The 22,847-nt window shown below is 40.9% G+C and overlaps 1 protein-coding gene across 1 annotated transcript; it reads left to right on the plus strand.

Moving 5' to 3' along the window:
* The first annotated feature begins 543 nt into the window (after positions 1-543).
* On the plus strand, positions 544-22,229 carry EIF4EBP2 (eukaryotic translation initiation factor 4E binding protein 2). Its single transcript, XM_090278141.1, has 3 exons — positions 544-746; positions 18,976-19,161; positions 20,131-22,229. Exons 1-3 carry the CDS (start codon positions 602-604, stop codon positions 20,160-20,162), a joined length of 363 nt encoding a protein of 120 aa, XP_090134267.1. The 5' UTR covers positions 544-601; the 3' UTR covers positions 20,163-22,229.
* The last annotated feature ends 618 nt before the right edge of the window (positions 22,230-22,847 follow it).

Consider the following 22,847-nt stretch of genomic DNA (forward strand, 5'->3'; position numbering starts at 1 on the left):
ACCAATTAAAAGTAAAACTACACTTTTGTTTAGATGGTTAGGAAGCAGAAGTCAGCTCAAGTAAAGTCGTGCGGACTGACAAAAACAAACAAACCAGTAAAGTTTTCTGTGCCTACCTTCGCGGGGCTTATAAAACTTTGCACAGGCCCCCCCTCCTGCTAGCGTCTGGCTTGTGTGAGGCCGAGGATTGGGGCGGAGGGTCCACCCCGCCCACGGCCCCACCCCCTGCAGTCGCGGACCCGCCCAAACGTCACTTCCGGCAGAACCCTTTCCCCGAACTCCCTCTAGCTCCCGCCTTCGCCCGCTTCCGGTTGTCGTCGCCGCTGCTGCCGCTGCTGCTGCTGCTGAGGCTGCAGGCGGAGGCCGGAGGATCGGGCGGCGGCGGCGGCGGCGGCTGAAAGGGCGGCGGCGGGAGTGAAGCGGGACGAAGGATCGAGAGAAAGTCTGAGAAGAACGAGCGGAGCGCGCTCAGCCCCGCTCGCTCTCCCGCGCGCCGGAGTAGCCCGGGCCCCCAGCCGCCGCCGCCGCCACCGCCGCCCGCCGCCACCGCCGCCCGCCAGCCTGCCCGCCGGACAAAGCCCGAGAGCCCGCGCCCAGAGCCATGTCCTCGTCTGCCGGCAGCGGTCACCAGCCCAGCCAGAGCCGCGCCATCCCCACCCGCACCGTGCCCATCAGCGACGCCGCGCAGCTACCTCATGACTATTGCACCACGCCCGGGGGGACGCTCTTCTCCACCACACCCGGAGGTGAGCGGTCGCTGGGGCCCCCGGCACGGTGCGGCCCACACCCCCGGAGCCTGCAGCCAGCTACCTCCACCGTGTCCCCCTAGTCTCCCGCCACGGTCCTTTAACTCAGGGCGTGTCCGCGCTGGGCCTGTCGCCTCGGCCAACTCCCACGACCGAACCCTGCTCAGCTCCACCAAAGCCCGTGGGACTGTTTTCGGAAACTTTAACTTCGCATTCTCTTGCCCGAAACTCGATTGAGCGCGCACCCACTCTGGAAACGTAGCTGTCCTGTCAGGGCGGGGGGAAAGCCCTTGTTCCCGCTTCGTGGCAGGTTTATGCATTCGACCTAGTTTTCTCCCCTCTCCGCCTCCTCCCGGGCAAATTCGTCTGCACTTGGCCCTGCACTCCCTCTGCATTCCTTCTGCCTCTTGCATGTTGTGCATTTGTGCCCGTTACTACTGGATTTTGGAGCTGTCTCCTAGGCCTTTTTGGAAAGGAAGTTGGGGCGAGTAATTTGCTCTTGGGACTCTGAGATGACTTGTTTTGCTGCTTTGAGAACACCGGGAGGAGGCTGGAATGCGGAGTTTGGAAGCCTCGCCCAGCGTTATCCTGCTTTGACAGTATTGTTTACTCGGTGGACTAGGCCCCACGGGTGAGGGAGTCGCCAGGGCGGAGGAGAGAGTGATAAAGATAATGCTCGAGTAACAGCCAAAGGAAAGGAAATGGGGGTGGTAGAGCGCCGGCAGCCTTCAAGTTAGGATTTTGGCAGCGGCGCGTTTAGAGGTAGATCGAAGAGGCCATTCTCAATCTATCGCGGGATTGCCTGATTTTGAGGCAGGGACAGCGCAGCGGGCGGTTCCTGGGCGTTGCTTTTCGAAGTACAACCAGAAATTGTTTACAAGGAAGAACACTGGGGTAGAGGTGAAGTGTTGAATCGGTCCCGGGAAAAGCGAGCTCAAAGGTTGTGTCCCCTGACTGGGCTGTTCTCCAAAGGGAGGGGACTGGAGAGCGATCTTGAGGGACCGTACTGAAGGGAACGGCGCTTCCTTGTTAACTTCGAAACTCTGCCTTCTTTGGGGAATGGCGTGCCCTGTCACTAGAGAGCTGGGACTGTGCTGGCAGCCCCTGCCGTCTCTGAGATTGCTAGGTTGCCCCTGTAGGCTCGGCTCACCGGTGGTGCTACAGGCACTCCCGGCAGTCCGGCCAGCGGTGGCGGTCCTGGAATCCGTTGCACAATAACAAGGGACCTTAGAGTAAGAAGACTGTCCCTGCCAACGAGGGATAAAAATCTAAGGTCTACGAAGCAACCTAGCCAGTCCAGGCTAGGGGAGAGGTGGCTGGCTTGCAAGGCCAGAGTAGTTCAGAATATGCATGGGGAGCTGGGTTTAAGGCAGAACAGTGAGTTTCTTTCTGGCTTACTTCATTGGAGAAACCACCCTCCTGACCTGCTCTATTCAAGGCCAGCCCCCGAGCGTGTTTGTAATCGCGAAAGGATTTGGCAGGCCAGAATCTGCTCCAGATAGTGTTGTCTTGAACTTGAACTGACAGCTTTTAAGAAATAGATATTGTTTTCTGAGGTGATGGGAAGGAATTTATAACTTCCAGAGTTCTTTGTGTTCAGTAAATGCCCGTGCTTCCAACAGTTCAGAACATATGTCATAGTAACAATTGCAACTTAGCTTTTTATTTGGAGAAAGGATTAAACTTTAGCTATATAGCAGCGGTTTTTCTACCTTTTTCATCTCATGGCTCACATAAACTAATTACTAAAATTCTGCAGCACTTCAAAAATGTTTTATGCTGATCTGACAACAACAAAAAAAGGTTTAATTTTGATTCATTAACAAATGATGCCTATTGTTGTGTTGGCTGTTGTCATTTTTTTATTTGACAATCTTAAGGAGAAGAGGTCAGTGCCCCTGACTAAGCAGTCAGGTACTGCATGTTTTAAAAATTCTTGCAGCACACTGGTTGAAAATCAATGCTGTATAGTAATCATTCCCCTGAGGGAAGAGACACAGATGGGCACCCTTTTGGCATATTTCAAGGAACCAAACTACCATGCTTTTAAAATAAGGGCATAGTTCTTAAACTTTATAGATGGAATCCAATCTAATAGTCTGGATTAGTTCCTAAAATGCTTAGAAAGACTGTGCCAGAAATAATGATTCAGTTATCCTTCCAACACACAACACTGCTTTCTCAATATCATTTAACCTGTCTTCAGATAATTTCTATGCCATTTTTGTTGGTTTGTTTCAGATTTACATTTCCTCACTTATCATGGGTATTATGTTCTAGAACCCCTCGCGATAGGTGAAAATTCGCAAAGTAGGAACCTTACATTTATTTTAGTATTTATGTATATTTTAAGGCTTTATAAACCCTTCCCACACACTTACAAACCATTCCCCACTTACAAACACTACTTATGTTCTTAAACATATTCTACACTCTTAAACCTACGTAATTTTTAACAACATACGTATACAGTACCGCAAAATCCCGCGATATAGCGAAAAATCCGCGATAAATAATTAAATATAATATTTTTTTAAATCCCACGATGCAGTGAGGCCACGATAAGTGAACTGCGATATAGAGAGGGACTACTGTATATACTTGTCATGTTAGCTCCTCTATTATTATATTAAGACTGTATTTATTGGTAAAATACATTGTGTTCTTTGGAGATTTCATTTATTTATATTTAGAGAGAGGGGAAGGGAAGGAGAAGGAAAGGGAGAGAAACACCAATGTGTGGTTGCCTCTCACACGCCCCCAACTGGAGCCTGGCCTGCAAGCCAGGCATGTGCCCTGAGTGGGAATCTAACCAGTGACCCTTCAGTTCACAGGCTGGTGCTCAATCCACTGAGCCACACCAGCCAGGGCAATCTTTGGATTTTTAACACGAAGACTTACATAATGTGTTAAGAGGATATAGCACTGTTGCGATTGGATTTAATCACTATTTTATAACAGTTAACACAGTGCTGTTTAGCTGTTCAGTACTTATTGATTTAATTTTCCCCTCATGGTTTGTTCATTTCTCTTGTTGTATTCCTCTCTCTCTCTCTACGTAATTTTATTTCCCAGAACCAAGGTAAGATAGTTTGTTGTTATTTGGTCTTCTCAAGACACTTAATGTCTTTGGGTATCTTAAGTGAGTTTTGTAGGCCCAGTGCAGTGCTTTGCACCTGAGGGGATACAGACAAAAGTGGGAAATGCATTCCTTGCTCTGAATGGTCTTAAAAGTCTTGATGAGTGTCGAGGATGGGTAAGATTTTTAGTTCTAGAACAAAAAACTTGAATCGAGTTACGTGCTAACTTACATATTTCAGACTTGAAAACATTTATAAAACTGAGAGTCAGTAGACTTGGAAATCTCTATTTAATGGGAAGGAAGGGAATTAGCATTTCCTGTCTCAGACTTGGAGTATCTTTCACATGTCAGCATTCCAGGATAACAACTGATGTGCTGAATGCCTAATCTGATCAGACTAGGCAAGGACGTTCAATTTCTCTCTCTTTGAGTCCTTTAGTCATTGGGGATCAGAGAGTACAGGCTACCCTTGAAAAAGTTTCTCAAAATTGCCTTCCTGTGGTTTGAGAAATGAGAAGTGGGTGAAAACACACTTGCAGTAACCTCTTAAATTTCTCATATTGCTTTTCTAATTATTAAGGAAAAGGAAATCTTTTGTTGAAAATTTCAAGGCAAGAGGAATGCCCTTGGATTTTACTTTATTTTGGTTCTTTGAGAGCTATTTCTAGCCTCAGTGAAAGGCCAAGTTATTATAGTTGGCTTCAGTTTCATGACACTGGTTAGCTGAGAAAACTGGGGCCCAGAGAAATTAAGTAACTTGTAAGTGTCATACTGCTAATTAATAGCAGCAGGTAGCCTCAAATTTAAGTCCTATTCCTATCCCAGTTTTCTCCTCCCCTATCATAAGATACTTATTTTACTGAGAAAGGAAGTTTTCAAAATTTGAAGAGACTTTTCTGCCTCTGGAATGCTAGCAAATATGATTCTTTCTGCAACCTTTTTCCTTTTGTAAGTTCTCAGCTGTCTCCTTCAGGGGAATGAGCAGAAACATAGAAACCTCTTTTAGTCTCTTTCTGCCGCCCCCCCCCTTTTTTCCTTTTGCCTGCGTAATAGCGTCATCAGCTGTGGAAAAGTATGCTGTTGCCATAACAAGAGCACCAGAGGGGAACTAACAGTGATGGTCTGAAATCTTGTTCATGCCTTTACTCTTTCTCTCTGCTAGCTGGAGAGTTGTTGTGCTTGGTTCACTGGGCCAGAATTACCTGAGGCCATGGAAAGGGTCTATAAATAAAGGAGGAAAAATAAATAATTAAATAAAATAAAATAAAGGAGGAAGCAGGAAGAATGGAAAAGAATCTGCTAGGATTATTAATAAAATGAGAGTACTTTTTGAGGAGTCCTGAGTTTTAATCTGGTTGGTTTCTTAGGAGAATTGAATAGAGCTCTTCGTGTAGATATGGGGAAGGAAGGTCAGTTTCTTATTGTAAAATTTCTAATTCAGTGACCTTGGGCTGAGTTTCTTCTAGGCCAAAAACTTAAGAACAAACACATACTATTTGGCTCTCTAGCATTAGTTAATTAACCAAAAGGCTTTATTATTACATGTGAGAAGTGCACGAAAAACATAATGAAAGGTGTTCAATCATTTTGCCTTGTGTTCAAGGAAGATGGCATTTATGTATCTCAGAATAACACAAATTAACATGTGTTGTCATTCCATGGGAATGTCAGCTTTAGTCTCATATTCATCAGCTAGCTGCCCAAGTATATATTAAGGAAGATGTACCTTTTTTTTTTTTTTAGTGTGCTGGGTGCATTTTTGCTGATGAGAAACTGAATTCTGAGCCTGGGGAAGGCAGCAGTCCTAATCCTCAAGGCGAACGGCATTGCTTTAAGTCGGGTGCAGTCTGACAAGTAGGAAGTGCAGCATGCACGACACACCTGTGCACAGCTCCTTTCAACTCCCCTGGGACCCGTGTGTGAAATAGCAAGGACGAAAAGTGAAAAGTGCCATATCTGGAAACTAGCACTCCCAGGGGTTATTTAGCAACGACTTTGAGGACAGGAGTCTTAGAGACAATTTTATAGGAAAGAGTCTTGCTTGGTTTACAGACACTGTAGGCTTGATTCCCTGTGTGTGTAAAGGCTTGTCAATCAGACAGGGTAAAGTTAATGTGGGGAAAACTAGTTCATATGGTTGGAGAGGAAGAGAGCCTGAGCATAATAGTTTGTTGGTGAATGGCAGAACTTTTTCTTGACTCTCAAGACTTCAGATGAATAAATTGATATGTAAAAGATTTTTGTTTCTCCATTGATACTAGGATAAAAGTCATTTGAGACTTGCAGTCAGTCAACTTATTGAATAGGTGAAGCTTAGGTTATCATTTTCAATTTTTTTTTAATCATGAAACTTTATTTTGTGAAGGTTCCTTAAAACCTGTGTGCTCATTACCACCCAGCAGCTTTTTATCCAATGTGTGGCTAGTTTTTAAAGACTCTCTTCACCTGGTTCTCAGGTCACAGCTTGAACCCAAAAGCTCAGAAATCTATGAGTGCTTATATTTAAATAAATTATCTGGCGTTGGCCAGGTAGCCTGGTTGGTTGGAGTATCATCTGATACACCAAGGTTGTGGGTTTGATTCCCAGTCAGGGCACATGCAAGAATAAACCAGTGAATGCATCAGTAAGTGAAACAACAAATCTGTGTTTCTCTCTCTCTCTCAAATCTATAAATAAAAAAAGAAATTTGCTTTAAATAAATTATCTTTCACATCCCTAGGACAAATGCCCTGACAAACAGAAGCTGTTTGTTTCATTGAGTAGTTTAAAAAGGTAAAAATCTTAAGAAACAAAGGTGTTAACTAGAAAATGTTGGGTTAGCTGGAAAAGTTTATTATTTTTCCCATACGATGGCTCTAGCAGTGCTTAGTTGTCTTTAACTTCATTCAAGACAATTTTATTAGATTGTATTGTGACAGCTATCATGTCAGTGTGCATTTAAAAAAACGCATAAAAATCGGTGAATTTTTGTGAAGCCATTTTAATATTGAAGATGGAAGAAAATACACAACAATTTCAGCATATTATGCTTTATTATTTCAAGAAAGGTAAAAACACAACTGAAATGCAAAAAAAAGATTTGTGCAGTGTATGAAGAAGGTGTTTTGTGGATGTTAGCTATAGATTTTTCATAGGTACCCTTTATCAGGTTGAGGGTGTTGAAAGGGTATTGAGTTTTGTCAAATGCATTGGTCTTTTTGCATCTTTTGAGGTGATTGCATGAGTTTTGTTCTACTGATATGATGGTGTTACGTTAATTGATTTTTAGATGTTGAACCAGCCTTGCATTCCTGGGATGAGTCCCACTTGGTCATGGTATATAATTCTTTTAATATGTTGCTGAATTTGTTTTGCTGTTATTTGGTTGAGGATTTTTGCACTTGTATTCATGAGGGATATTAGGTGTGATGTCTTTGTTCAGAGTGTCAAGGTAATACCTCATTTAATATTAATTTTTTAAGAACTAGCCTGCTGTTCACAACAGAAGTGCTGACTATTTACTTGTGAAGATAGACCATAGCTTGTTCTAAGAGGTACTTATCAGAAAGTGTGAGAGGCTTGTGGTTCTTCATTTTAAGATCTCATAATTATTTGAGCCTTAGAGAGGTGCTCATCTCACCACCAGAGACTTAGTTGGGCTGCTTATACATTGAAGTGAAAATGCTCTCTTATCTGAGAAGTCCCTCAACTATTAGGATTAAGTATCAGATAAGAACAGTAACCTAGAACAGTGATCTTCTTCTAGTAGGCTTTTGTCTCTTACAAACTTTGTTGGTAGAGTTCAAATTCTTTACTGCAAGTAAAAGTTGAAGGTGTTGATAGATATGCATTTAAAAATATTTTTAAAGTAAGAAGTACCTAAGAGGAGTGAACTTGGGAGGAAGGCAAATAGTTGGAGTGAAAGCCAGCTTTCCCCATACCATTAATTATTAGCATTGCAGTCACAGACTGAGCCATATTTGTTAAATCTACTCCAAAGAATGGATCCAGGATGCAGTCAGATCCAACCAGCATTTCTTGGAATTCAGTCCTGGCATTTCTTGTGGAGAAAATTTACTTCAAGACGAATATTTAAGCCTAAACAGAAGCGGACATATTTGATATACTTTATTTTGACCCAGATTTTCTGATGGTCAAGGCTAGACAGAATTAAAATCATGTGGCATTTATTTAAAATTGTTTTGTAGTTCATATACTATTTTGGACCTGGTACTAGCTTAAAAGATCATTTGTTTCAACTCATTTTGCAGCTGAGACTCAAGAGAACTATACTTGTTTAGAGGACCTCACATATTTGTATTTATTTCCAAACTGCCGTGTCACTGTGTGATCTTTTGTAAATTCTTTTAACGTCTCTGGATATTAGTATCTTCATCTGTAAAATAACAGACTTCCTGCATGCAAGATGCTCTTTAAGGCCTCTTCTAACACTGGACCTTCTGAATAGGAGTATAGTCATTATTAACTTCCCGTTTATCCTAGGTGTGTGTTCTTTTGTAGCAGTGTCCTAAGTGATTGGGCAGGGAGCCAGGGAGCCATTCTTTGACCTTAATGTCTTGGAAATCTTTGCTCCCAGAAGTTATTGAGACTTGGAGTTAGTCAAAGGACAGTAGGATTGGCTTTGCACAATCCTTGGATGCCTTCTATTTGCTACAATAATTTAATCATACTAAATATTAGGTCATGAGGCTTCAATTTTCAATTGTGCCTTTTGTTGGTATAAAAATAGTCCCTTTCTTGGTTTTATTAGCACTTTAGGGATTTAATGGTTACACACACGGAACGTAAGTTGGCCAACTATCGACCTCCCTGGAGGATACTGAGGAAGGTGGTAGCTTTTAGTTTCCTCTCGGTTATCTGACATAGAGCTTTTATGTCTTTTCATCCAGAGCTTCCATGAAGAACAGATGTTTAAAACTGAAGTTTATTCAGAAATGTTCTTTAATCCAGTCAGTCAAACACAGACTTATATCACCGTCCCAAGTTGAAAGAATAAAAAGCAGAGAAAACCACTTTCTTTATAATCATGTCTATATTTTCACTTCTTGTTTACCCTCATGGAGGGGTGCGGCTAACTTCCTTTCATTAGAAGCACTTTGCTGCTTGTTCATCTTCTATTGCTTTCTTCCTTCCTTCCTTCCTTCCTTCCTTCCTTCCTTCCTTCCTTCCTTCCTTCCTTCCTTCCTTCCTTTCCTTCTTTCTTTCTTTCTTTCTTTTTTAAGTATATTTTATTATTTTTAGAGAGAGGGAGAGAAATATTGGTGCTCAAGAGAAACATCAATCGATTGCCTCTTGCACGCCCCCAACCAGGGACCTGGCCTGCAACCCAGGCATGTGCCCTGACCAGGAATTTGAACCAGAGACCTCTCAGTTTGCAGGATGACCCTCAAACCCAACCCACTGAGCCACACCAGTTAGGGCTTTTTTCTTCAATCCTCACTCAAGCACATGTTCATTGATTTGAGAAAGAGACATCAATGTGAGAGAGAAACATCTATCAGTTTCCTCCCTTCCGCAGCCTGACCAGGGATTGAACCTGCAATCTTTTGGCGTCCAACTAACTAAGCCACCCAGTCAGGACCATCTATCTATTTCTGATCACTTGGTGGGCCCTTACATGAGGCTTGGATGGAGAATTGTCGAGAATTTCTAGTGGAATATTGAGGTTACTTGCCAAGTGCTTTGTTTCTTTTAAATTCAATTTCTAGTTTTGAAGGATACCTTGCTCATGGTTCCTGCTGCCTTAGCAGTGTCAGTCTGTTATATCTATATTTACATATACAAGTACTTTGGAGTCACCTTTTTTTCCCTTCAATTCCTTGTGATTTTTTTTAAAAGATTTTATTCATTTACTTTTAGAGAGTGGGGAAGAGGGGCCTCTGAACCCACAACCCAGGCATGTGCCCAGACTGGGAATTGAACTGGCGACCTTTCTCCTTGTGGGAAGAGTCCCAACCAACCGAGCCATTCCAGTCAGGGACCCTGTAATTATAATTATTTTTTTACATTGTCTCTTGGTCTTAAAGAATTTGGGGGGAAGGAGGCTTTAAACAACAGAAATTTAGTCTCATGTTTTTGGAGGCTGGGAGTCTGAAATCAAGTTTATTTTTTGTAATGTAAAATATACATAACATAAAATTTACCATTTTAACCATTTATTTTTCAATCCTTACTCCAGGACATGCTCATTGATTGAGGGGAAGGGAGGGAGAGATACATTCATAAGAGAAAGAAACATTGATTGGTTGGCTGCCTCTTGCCCACTCTACCAAACCTGCAACCCAGGCATGTGCCCTGACCACCGGAAATGGAACCCGTGACCTTTCAGTTCACAGGACGACACTACAAATAAGACACACCAGCCAGGGTCATTTTAACCATTTTTAAGTGTACAGTTTTCTGGCATTAACTATGTTCACACATTGTTTTCCAACTATCTCCACATACATTTCTAGGACTTTTTCATCTTCCCAAACTGAAACTTCTTACCCATTAAACAATAACTTCCCATTACCCACCCCTCTCAGCCCCTGGCAGCCTCCATTCTGCTATCTGTCTCTGAGTTTTACTACTCTAGGTACCTTATATAAATGGAATTATTCAATAATTGTCCTTTTGTGACTGACTTGTTTGACTTAGCATAATGTCTTCAAGATTCACACAATCACCCTTTTATTTTTCTTTCACATTTTTTTTAATACCTATAAAAGTAGGGTTTAAAAGTGATAATAACAAAAAGCAACATTATCATTTCCATTTTCACTCCCCAGAGAAAGCATTTTAAACTCTTAGCTCTTTCTTTTAGTGTTTACCTCTGGGTTTCTGAATAATATGATTTAATGCTATTTCTCAGTTTTTGTATTAACAATTAACTTCCTACTGTGAAAGATGAGTGTTTAGTTGCTATGTACACCCTCCCAGTATACGAAGTCTGTCCAGAAAGTATCCAGCCATATACTATGAAAAAATAGACATTTATTGAGAAAGATAACAAGATACAAGAAACACTGTACGTAGGACAATGATGTTTGGAAGAAAAGTGAATTTTGGGGAGGTTCTTGCTTCAGAAAATAGGTCTCTCCATGCACATGTATAACAGATACTGAGTATTTTAGGTTTTTAAGTTGGTTGTCTTGGAATTCATGTAATTTCACAGTGAACACAATATTTAACAAAGGAAATAAAGGGTTTTTTTCCTGGCATTTTATTCATAGTTGAGTCTTGATAGTTTTGGCTTTTTGAATGTCATGTGCTTCTGAATTACACCATAGACTTTAGTCACTAACAGGTTGGTTCCTCCTTTTTTGCTATATATCTGCTACAATTAATTGTTTTTAGCTTGCAGTGATCTAAAATTCAAACACTTAAAATACCATGCTTTTGTATTCATATTTTTCCTGACTATATTTGAGAACATAATAGCATCTGTTAAGACACTAGTTCTTCAGGGTGTTTTCTTTTCTAAATTGTTTACTTTTTTTTGCATTCAAAACAATGTATCCTAGGAATCCACTAAAAAAATTAATTAGAAGAACCATTGAGTGAATTTAGCAAGGTGACAAAAGATTGGTGTACAAAAATGAATTATATTTCTACACATTTCCAATGAGCGGTCCAAAAATGAAATCAGGAAAAATAACTCCATTGGTAATAGTATAAAAATAATAAAATACATAGAAATAAATTTAACCAAGAAAGCTCAAAACTTATACTGTGGCAACTGTAAAGCATTGCTAAAATAAACTTAAAAGACCTAAATAAATAGGAAGACATTCCATGTTAATGGATCAGATGGCTTAATATTGTCAGGATGGTAAAACTATCCAAGTTTATCTATATATTTAGCACAATCCCAGCTGACTTCTTTGCAGAAGTTCACAGGCTGACTCTAAAATTCATATGGAACTTTTAGAAACCTAAAATACCCACAAAAATCTTTAAAAAGAAAAACAAAGTAGGAATATTCACATGGCCTTATTTCAAAAAGTATTACGAATCAAGACTGTGTGGTATCAGATACTGTCATAAGAATCAACATAATAGAGAATTGGCAGACCAAAAATAAACTCACAATTAGGGCCAGTTGATCTCTGACAAAGATGCCAAGACAATTAAATAGGGGCAAAATAGTTTTTTCAACAAATGATACTGGTGCAATTGGATATCCACATGCAAAAACTGAAGCTAGAGCCCTGGCCAGGTCGTTCAGTTGGTTAGAACGTTGTCTTGTGCAGTAAAAGGTTGCAAGTTCAATTCCCAGTCAGGGCACATACCTAGGTTGTGGGTCTGATCCCTGGTTGTGGGTGCTTATGGGAGGCAAGGGGATTGATGCTTCTCACATCAATGTGTCTCTCCCCACCTCTTCCTCACTCTCTAAAGTCAATAAACCTATCCTCTGGTGAGAATTTTTTTAAAACAAACCAGCCCTTAAGTTGGACCCCCATGGCTGAAAGACTTAAATATAAAAGTTAAAACTATAAAACTTTTTGAAGAAAATGGGCACAAATCTTTATGACCTTGGTTAGGCAATAGTTTCTTGGAAATGACACCAAAAGCTCAAGCAACAAAAGAAAAGACATAAATTGAACTTCATCAAAATTAAAAAACTTTTGTGTTTCAAAGAGGAGTGTCACAGAAAAGTGAAAAGGCAACTCACAGGTTAGGAGAAAATATTTGCAAATCATATGTGAATAAGGGACTTGTATTCATCATATATAAAGAACTGATAACTCTGTGGTAAAGAGACAGCCCGTTAAAATCGGTAAAGGATTTGAATAGACATTTCTCCAAAGAAGATACCTGTTGGAATGGCTGATAAGGTATATGAAAAGATGTTCAAGACCATTAGCCATCAGGGAAATGTAAATTAAAATTAAACCACCCTGAGGTACCACTTCACACCCGTGAGGGTGGCTATAAGAAGAAAAGATAAGTGTTGGCTACAATGTATATACATTAGAACCCTCACACACTGCAGTTAGGAAAGTAAAATGTGCCATCACTTTGGAAAATAATCTAGTAATTCCTGAAAAGATTAAAAACAGTTAGCATCTGATCCAGCAATTCTACTCTTAGGTATATGAGTATATCCAAGGGAAATTAAAATATACAGGTGTGGCAAAAGCAGGTTTGCAGTTTCGAGTACATAAAAGTTTATACACAGTTTATTGTTTATTAATTATTATATTTTTATATGAACAACTGTAAGCCGCCTTTTGCCCCACCCTGTATGTCCACACAAAATCTTGTGCATGAATGTTTATAGCAGCATTATTCAAAGTAGAAACAACCCAGATGTCCACCAGTTGATTAATTGATCAAATGTAATATATACCTACAATGGAATATTTGGCAATAAAAAAGAGATAAATACCGATAAATGCTTAAACATGGATGAACCCTGAAAATATTTTGCAAGTGAAAGAGGCAGTCATAAAAGACCATATATTATATGATTCCATTTATATGAAATGTCCAGAATAGGTAAATCTGTAGAGACAGAAAACAGATTAGTGGGTGCCTAGGGCTGGAAGAGGCTGGAGGAAAATGAGAAAGGGTCTGCTAAATGTGTGGGGGGTTATTTTTTGAGGATGATGACAGTGTTCTAAAATTGTAGTGATGGTTTCACAATTCTGTAGACACACTAAGAATATTTGATTATATACTTTGAGTGAATGAATTATATCAATAAAGCTGTAAAAATATACTTCACTACCTCTGCAGTCATAGTTCTTCGGTTTCTCTTATACCACCTCACACATAGTAGAAGCTCTATTACTTACTTCCTAGTTATTTCAATTAGGTTTTTTTTTAATCCTCACCGTAGGACATTGTTTTTTATTGATTTTTTTCTTTAAGAAAGAGAGAGGAAGGAGGGGACATCAGTTGCCTTCCACTTGTACCCCAACCTGAATCAAACCCACCACTTTTTGGTGTACTGGGCAACGCTCCAACCAATGGAGATGCCAAGCCAGGGGGCCCAATTACAATTTTTGAATGCACATGTTATTGCTAACGTCTCATTTAGAAGTAGAAAGCTTCCTTTTATCTTGTGCTTTTTCTCCACCACTCATCTCGTTCCCGAACTTCGTGTATTGCAGAAATGAGAATAGTCTTGTCTGACTTGCAAGTTGAGTGTTACAACATTTCAGTGAGACCTCACCCTTCTGAAACCTAGTGGTGACAGCAAAAGTGGGGGGTGGGTAACGCAACAAACACTGTGCAAAGTCCATCTGCTAAAGCTCCTTCCCTCTGTTCATTGGAAAACCATCAGGCCCCTCTCAGCCTATCTGCTCTTATTTTACATAGCATTCTAAAAGGTAGATCACTGATTTCTAAACCCAACAGATTAGAAGCTTTAATTTTCAATGGGTGAAATGGTATATTATAGATAAATCTTGCCCTCCCCATTCATATGTTGAAGCACTAACCCCCTAGGTGAGGGTGTTTGGAGATGGGGCTTTTGAGAGGTAATTAGGTTTAGACTAGGTTGTGAGGGTGGGGCCCTAATGATAGGATTAGTGCCTGTATAAAATAAGACACTGGAGAGCTTGCTCCCCACTTCTTGTGAGAACACAGTGAAAAGATGGCTATCTACATGCCCAGAAGAGAACTCAGCAGAAACAGTTCATGCTGGCACCTTGATCTTGGTGGATTGCTCAAGAACAGTTAAGTGAATACTCCTATGTTTCTGTTTAAGCTATGCTGTCTATGGTATTTTGCTTTGGCAGCCCACACTGACTAAGGCATGGGGGAAAGACAGTCCTTAGCCTAAGAGTGAGAGAGGAGACGAACTATGGAGGGCGAGGTACAAGCACAACCCTGGCAATCTGAATTCAGTAAGAAAAATACAGAGCATTGATTGAATAGGCCCTGAGACTCTCAAGTGACAACATAGTATCAAAAATGATTTTCAAAATAATGACCCTGATTCATCAAGAAAGGGTTGAATCATTTTCTGTTAAAGGTAGTAAAACATTTAAAATCCATATTAGAAAAATTTTCACCTGAAATGTTACAGAGCGAACCTGGCTACGGTTGCAGAGCGAAAGGGGGTTCTTTCACGTGGCACCTTGGTGTAAAACCCAACAAGTAGTGTTGAAGAAAACAGGTCTTTATTTACCATATTCCAACCTGGGGAGGACAGTGAGTATTTCAGCTCAGAGCCCAGTTCTCCCACGGGACCCAGCACTTCCCTTGCTCCCCAAAAGACTAGAAGCCAAAAACATGCCCAGAAGTTCCCAATCCCTTATCTGTCAGCTGTCTCCTTCAGGATCTGGGGTACGATGTCATCACCCTCCGTATAAACAGTCCAGAAAAACATGTATCATGTTGCACTGGATCACGCGTGGTTCTCTCTTTGCCCTTTCAAAGCCACGTGGACTTCTCTGCCCTCCTTGCAAACCAAGTAGAGTTCTCCTCCTTCCCTCCTCTCAAAACCGCATGGAAATCTTTCTCTGCCCTCCTTGCAAACCACATGGATCTTCTCTCCTCCTCTCAAAGCCACATGGAGATCCTTCTTCCTGCAAACTGCATGGATCTCCTCTCTATTCTCAAAACCATATAGGGATCCTCTCTTCTCAGAGCTGCATGGTGTTCTCCTTGTTAAAATGTCTGCAGCCTATTTTTAAACCCCTGACTTTGTCCTCTGATGCAGTGGCTGTGGTACCCAGTTCTGACCATTCACAGAACCTTGCACAGGCTCTGTATGCTCTTTCTGCACCATTCCATGGTCAAAACCACTCCCATCTTCTTGGGGCCTTGTAAGAACCAAATCCATTTGCATAACTTGAGACACTAAGCTACTAGCCATAGTCATACAAATGCATCTTAAAAGCTGTTCCCTTTTCCCCATTCCCCACCCCGGAGGCTCTGGGGATTTTTGGAGACCCCCACTCTGTAACAAAGATAATTCAGATTATTCATTTTTTGAAAGTTGAACTATTTTCTGCTATGCAGAATGACTCATTTCCAGATGCCTTTTTGAGTTGTTACAATAATTGATATTTTTCAAAGCCAAGAGGGTGAAGGTAAATGTCTCCCTTTTTTTTCCCAGTAGCTTTTTAAATACTTTATTTGAAAGAGAGGGAGAGAAACATTAATGTATGGTTGCCTCTTATGTGCCCCCAGCTGGGGACCTGGCCCACATCCCAGGCATATGCCCTGACTGGGAATCAAACCAGTGACCCTTTGGTTCACAGGCTGTCGCTGAGCTACACCAGCCAGGGCTGAAGATAAATTTCTGTTTTCCTTGTCCTAAAACTATATTTGAAACAGGATACAAGACTTATGTCTTCTTTAAATAAGGAACGAATGATTTTAAAGTGTTCTGATGGGTGGAGGGAGGTATAGAATACTGTTCTGCTAAGATTAGGATCATGGTCTTGTCATGAGTGGACTATGGGCCTATATATGCCTAAATATTTCTTACAGTAAAAATAGGAAGATAATTCTAGCCCACTCTCAGAGGCCTGAAAGACTTCCTTTGTGAATTTTTTGCCTTTTCCTATTTCCTTTAGCCTTATAGGTGAAAGAAACACCATTAACAGCAATTAGAGCTGTTAACCTGGTTTTTGCCATGCTGTTTTTGAGAGATCATCATCATCTCTACCAGCACCTTCTTGTACTAGCAAAGTTTGTAATGCTCCTTTAGTATTCTGAAATAAATTTCTTAGATTATATAACCTACCTATTCACATAATTTTTAAAATTGTACATTTCTGTTATGTAAGAAGAAATACAAAGGTTAAGTAATTTATAAAATGTAGAGAAAACAACACCACCACTGCCCTCCACCACTTCCCCCTCAACTTGATCTTGAAAAGCAGTGTTTTAGGGCAGATGATTGGTGGTCCGTGCTGTATGTCGTGCTTGCCATACCTTGTGTTTGTTTACCCTGTTATATATATTCAGCAGTATACCATTCTGTCCCTTTCACTTCAGACGACTCCCTCCCACTCTTGGAGACCATTATTGTGAGGTGCAACGGAAGTGGGCTGGACTGGAAGTTAGGCCCCAAGGTTAGTTCAGATTGTGCCCTGGTTAGCTTTGTGACCTTGATGAAGTAACTTCTGAGTTTCAGCATCATCCATCAGTGATCTCTTGCCCTTTCCATCACTGTCTTACTGATTCTTTAATATTTCATCTATTCTTAAAGTACTGTTACTAGGGTTTTGGAAGAAGAATGAAGTTGGGTTCTTAACTTTAAGGAACACCCGAATGACTGGGAAACTTAAAAAATATGTAGAGTTCCTGGTTCTAATCCCAAGGTTTTGAATTCAATTAGAATGTCTTTAACAAGCATCCCTGATGATGCTGATACAGATATCTGCAAAAATGCTGTCTTGGTAGGTTCCCAGTATGGTACTGTCTTTTTCTTAGTTTATTATAGAGAGGCTGAGAGCCAGATAGTTTATTTTCACATCTTATAAACTATAAATATGATTGTGTGTGCAGTATAGTTGCAGCAGAACTAGATAATTAAAAAGAAAGTTCATACCCTTTGGAGTTGGTTTGAAAGTCTTAAAGGTTTTATTTTGAAATGACCTTCGTGCGCAAATAGATTTCCATCTGAAAACACTTCCATTCTGAGACTTTTAGTGATTCTTTTCTGTGACTGGTTTGTAGTATTATTGAGAAGAGAGTGTGTTTAGTACTTAATTTTGATTGTTAAAGCAAAGATAGTGGGGGTGGGGGGTAGAGTTACTATACGGCCATTTCCTCACCTAGTTTGACTCTTCCATTTAGTCAAAAGGAAATTATTTACTGGCATTCGCATAAAAGTGTCATGGTACCACTGCAGCTATTAATCGCAAGAAAATTACTGAGTTTGTAATTCATTTCCCAACTATTAATGTTGGTATTATTTATTTAGATTAAATATTAATTTCCTTTTGGGGCAAGACTCCAAAGTTTTCATTCCTATTGTAAACATCTTGCTTTTTCCACTTGCTTACTCACATTTCAAGTAGACTAGTTAGCTGTTGTATTTGTTCTTCTGTTTCCTGGGATATAGCTCTAACGGGTTACTTGAGGAAATCTGCCTGAAGCAGACTCTCCTTATTATAATATGGCAGGATTCTTTTTTTTTACTTGAGAATCTAAAAGCATTGACCAGCAGATAAGATAGTATTTACATTCTGCCTCTTTATACTATTGACTTTGTACACAATTTTATTTTTATTGCCTTTAGCCTAAACCTTTAAATCAGGTTTTTCTTCCCTGGGTTTAAGCCTAGTGTGAGCAGGATGCCTCCACATGACTGTATACCTCAGTTACTTGGGCAGGGATGGCCAGTATGCTGATCTGCCACTGCGCTTTCCTCCTCACCTGTTCAAAAGACACTACCTCATGGTCACCACGTTCTTTCTTCCCGAGCTTATTGTGGTCTCAGAATCAGCAGCAGAGCTCCAGGCATCCACCACATTAAGCCAACATCAAGCATCTCTAGATGGTTGCTTAGTTTTTTGTCTTATTTGTAGCCATTAGTACCTTGGGAAGATCACAGAAGAAGAAATGGACAGCAGCAGTTTTTCTTAACTGTTTATTAGGTAAAGTGCACTCCAGAACTACTACAAAATATTCTGGTAGCACTTTCTGGTAAGCAGACCAGTTTGTAAAATAGAGGAGGGCTGCCAATTTCATTTTCTGCTACACTTTTGGAAAGAATATCAGTCTCAGTGCCTTTAACCTAAAGGTGGCTATCTTATTTATTGGCATCTTTTTGTCCACATACTTGTTTATTACTTTATTTAAAACGTTTTTGAAGTTCTACTTAAAGATTAGGACCTGACAAGCCATGGTCCTGGCATAAGAAGCTCACAGTCTTTAGAGGGGCAAGTAGATAAACAGCAGTCCTATAATAGGTAATGTGTATTGAGAAAGATGGGGACAAAGAATATTTTTAAAGAGCTTTGTAAAGGAAATTATATTGGAGCGGAGGCTTGAAGGATAAATAGGGAATTTCCCCAGCAGGAAAGGAGGAAAAGATGGCAAAGGGGCCAGGGAAGTTAGAGCTAACCCTTTTGCTTGAATTGCAAAATCCTTAAGGGTTAGAACTAAATGGGATTTAAAATAAATTCCTGGGTAGGATTATATGTTGCTAACCCCTTAATTTGTTTCAAACTCTTTCCAATGATGTTTTCCAGGAACCCGAATAATTTATGATCGGAAGTTTCTGTTGGATCGTCGCAATTCTCCGATGGCACAGACCCCACCCTGCCATCTGCCCAATATCCCAGGAGTCACCAGCCCTGGCACCTTAATCGAAGACTCCAAAGTAGAAGTAAACAATTTGAAAAACTTGAACAATCATGATCGGAAGCATGCAGTTGGTAAGAGAATGCCGGAATTGGGGACCAAGAAGGTGGCCCTGGAAATTTGAATGTCAGTCAGCTGTAGGTTGAGAAATGTTGATGCTTCAGTTATAACTAATGTTCAGTTAGTATATGTCTCTAAGGTTCCAACCTCCTGCTCGCCCCCCACTCGCCTCACCAAGGTTACTTGAAATGTTCTGGAAACACTTAAGTTTAAATCATAATTGAATTTCATCTAGTGAGTGCAGAGGAAAAATCCAAAATCAGGGAATGGTAAATTCCAAAGATGACTCCTTGAACTTGGTCTTCATGGGACTAGGGAAAACATATACCAAAAAAACACCCCAAAACAATTTAGTAGCCCCCATTTCCATCATTTTTATGGTGTGGGGAAAAGCAATATGTTTTTTCCCCTATTTTCTAGGACTGTCTATAATGTTTAAATAAACAGCCCCTACACACACACACACACATGTAGTAATAAATCCTCACTGCCTCTGGAAGCAGAAGAGGGAGGTAGAAACAGCCAGCTAGCTCCTGAAGTCTACCTCAGTTGCGCTCTATGACCCCGTACAGGAGCCAGCATTCTACTTTCTCAAAGCGCAAATGAGTTTTAATGGGCAAAGTGTCGCTTCAAAGCAGGGCCCAAGTTCAAAGCCTCCAGTAGAGTGTATTGATGTGCTAGATGGCAAGGAACGCCCCCAGGAGCTCGTGTTTAGCCAGCCTGTGGAGAAAGGGACACTGAGAAATTTTCACTTTCATCCTTTTCTCAAATGTCCCTTCCCATCAGTGATTTGAAAGTCATTCTTATTTTCTTCCACCAGATTAAAAAGACCAGTCAAAGCAAAGCAAAGCACATAATTGTTTTAAGGCAGCAGAGAATGACAGTTTGAATTAATTTTTGACCCTTGTGAAGAGGAATGACAGTTGAAGCTGTTTTGCTTTTCCTTTTTGTGTAAAACTTTTTATCTTTTTCATTCTAACTAGGGGATGATGCTCAGTTTGAGATGGACATCTAACTGCCCTGCAAGGATCAGAAGAACAGCAGCAACACGGATACCTGTGTAAACCTGATTTGGCCAATAGGATCAACAACGCAAACACAGAAGAGGCAGTACCAGCAGTCCCCATTGCATCTCCACCTCCTCTTCTTCCTCTGGGTGCCAAATGATGTGAAGATGAGCTTCATCTGACCATTTCCTCTCCCTGTTTCCTGTTCCCCTTCCCAGTTAGATTAGATTGAAGGCCCATGGCATGTTTCTTTAGAACTAAGCATCCCGCAAAGGAAAACAGTTGAATTCTGGCTTCCCTAAGTCATTTTCGTGTTGAGAAACACCCCATACCACCAGCACCAAAAAAAAAAAATTTTTTTTTAAATCCCAAATCGAATATCAACCTACCAATGAATTCCAACTGGGAAGTCTGGGGAAGTGTTGGTGGGTTCAGTGTTGTTTGTGTTCTTACCATGTGTTCCTCCTCCCTGGCTCCAGCCCATGGTTCAGTGTAACAAGAGTCTGGGTTTGGGGTCTTCAAAACAAGAGGGAAATAAACAAGAAGAGCTACTTTCCCTTTTACCTTGAGGTGTGTATCCTTGGGGCCAGCACAAGTTGTGCTACTCTTGGTAGCATTACTCTGTGACACTGTTCTGAGATCTGCTTCCCCTCCATCTTCTGTCTTTGATATTATAGTTCATCTTCCCATTCCTTTACTTAGTACCTGTGTGCGAAAAATTTTAAGCCCTGCATGAGAAGGGGTTTGTCGATAACCAGCTGTTCTTTCCTCTTCTTCCATTCCCCCTGCTTGCATCATGTTGCTTGCGGCCCTTTGTACTCTGAGCATCCAAGTGATTTCACTGCTCCCAGAGCAGGTCCAAACCAAGTGGCTGAAGCCTGATCGTAGTATCCTGCAGATGATACTTAAGAATGATTTTGGAAGAGCGTTGACCCATTTAAGGAACTGGTCTCAGTGGTCATTGTTTTTCAATCCAATGAATATTGGAATATTTATCTCAGGTTGCAGTTTTTTATATTTTGAGTTTAGAGAGGAACTAAACTTTTCCTTTTTGGACCTGCTTTATTTGGCTGCTGAGATAGATAAGCATGGGCTTCAAAATGTGTTCCTCCCCATTTTCGTACCTTTCCTGTTGTACTCTGAATTTTTCCCTCCCCGCCCTCTTTCCTTCCTCTCTCCTTCCTTCTCTGCCAGGCCATTTTTCAAATATACATCAGATATACCTCAGGTGTTGGTATCTGATGATATCTGTCACTTCTCTTATCTGAGGAGTGACCTTTTATTTTTTAAGATGACTACAGACCTATTTTTAGATATGTTTTCAGTACAATTTTGAACAGCAACTTTTTAATCACATCTTCTAGTGTTAGGAAGATGAGAAATGTCTGTAGGTGAGTCTGCTGTTCCATTTCACCACCATTTGTCTCCTGCGGTCCCTTATGAGCTCTTCTCCCTCTAGTATTGGGTGTGCATGTTTGGCATTTGTAGTGGGCGGTGTGTAAAGTCAGACCATTCTGCCTTGCCCTGGGTTGTTTATGAAACCTCTTTCCTTTCCTTTCCCTTCCCCTTTGCTGTCAGTCTGCCTCCTCCCCATTCGCTCCCCTGACTATTGACTGGCGCAGTAATCCCAGGAGAGTGACTCCCCCCTCAAAAAGACTAATGCCTCTGTCCCCTCAGAAAGACAAGTAGCCTCTGGTGTCCTGGGAATTTCTGGGTGGATTTGATGCCCTGAACCCTCATATTAAGAGATCACAACCCAGGGTGAGAGTAACAGGCCAGCTGGCTAAGAAAGCTGTTTGTTTTTCTTTTGAACTATGAAAAGATTCTGTTTGCGAATACAGTTTAGACAAAAGGAAGGATGTCGGAGTAACTTTGTTCTGTTTTGTGCTATGAAATGTGAATAGTTCAAAGAGTGAAACCTTTTGTGATGGTTGATGTCTCTCAGGAATAAGCTGGACCTCCAAAGTTTTGGAGATGCCTTCAGTCTCAAAAATTGATGATCAGAAAAGTATGTTATGTTTGTTTGTTTACTTTATCCCTGTTCTGATTGTAATTAAACTCCAAATTTCAATTTACATTCTCTTGGAAAATCTCAAATTGCACTGTAATTTGCATAAGGAGCTTACTTAGAACCTCGTTATCCCCTGGGAGCATGATTCTTTAGGAAGGAAGCTTTTCATTCTTTGTACCCTGGCCTTGGCATCCTGTGGAATCTGACTCCAACTAGCATCCTGTGGAATCTGACTCCAACTACTGCTAGTTGGTCTGTCAATGCATCCCCTTCTTGATCTTGATGGTTGCACATGAAAACTCAGCTTCCTCATCGAACAGTGGGGAATGAAATCAAAACATGCCAGCTTAAGTAGTATCAAGAAACCATTTTCCCCTTTTTTTGGCATCTTGAGCAATCACTGCACGTGGCCCCCTAATGAGAAGCTGCGTTTCTAGTATTGGGAGTGTCAGTTGCATACTGCAACAGCTGCCCAGTCCTGCAGCCTTCCATTCAAGGACTTCCTTATTGCTTAGCACACTTCTTTCCTGGGGGCCATTGCTACAGAGATGCTTTGACTTCATAAGTTGGTGTTTTTAAGATGATTTCTGAAGGCAACAGATCAATTTCCGGCAGATGACATCTTTGGCCATGCCTCAGAATTGTTTTCAGGGCAGACCAGAATCCAGTAGGTGATTTACTT

The sequence above is a fragment of the Furipterus horrens genome, unplaced genomic scaffold (assembly GCF_987537825.1).
Source record: "Furipterus horrens unplaced genomic scaffold, mFurHor1.1.pri manual_scaffold_5, whole genome shotgun sequence".
In the NCBI taxonomy this organism is placed as follows: Eukaryota; Metazoa; Chordata; class Mammalia; order Chiroptera; family Furipteridae; genus Furipterus; species Furipterus horrens.

What these genes read in the sequence shown, in the direction of transcription:
- EIF4EBP2 (XM_090278141.1), top strand. Translation starts at nt 602, where the DNA reads ATGTCCTCGTCTGCCGGCAGCGGTCACCAGCCCAGCCAGAGCCGCGCC. An exon ending in CTTCTCCACCACACCCGGAG is followed by an intron (nt 747 to 18,975) that starts GTGAGCGGTCGC and finishes GATGTTTTCCAG; the next exon opens with GAACCCGAATAATTTATGAT. An exon ending in TGATCGGAAGCATGCAGTTG is followed by an intron (nt 19,162 to 20,130) that starts GTAAGAGAATGC and finishes CATTCTAACTAG; the next exon opens with GGGATGATGCTCAGTTTGAG.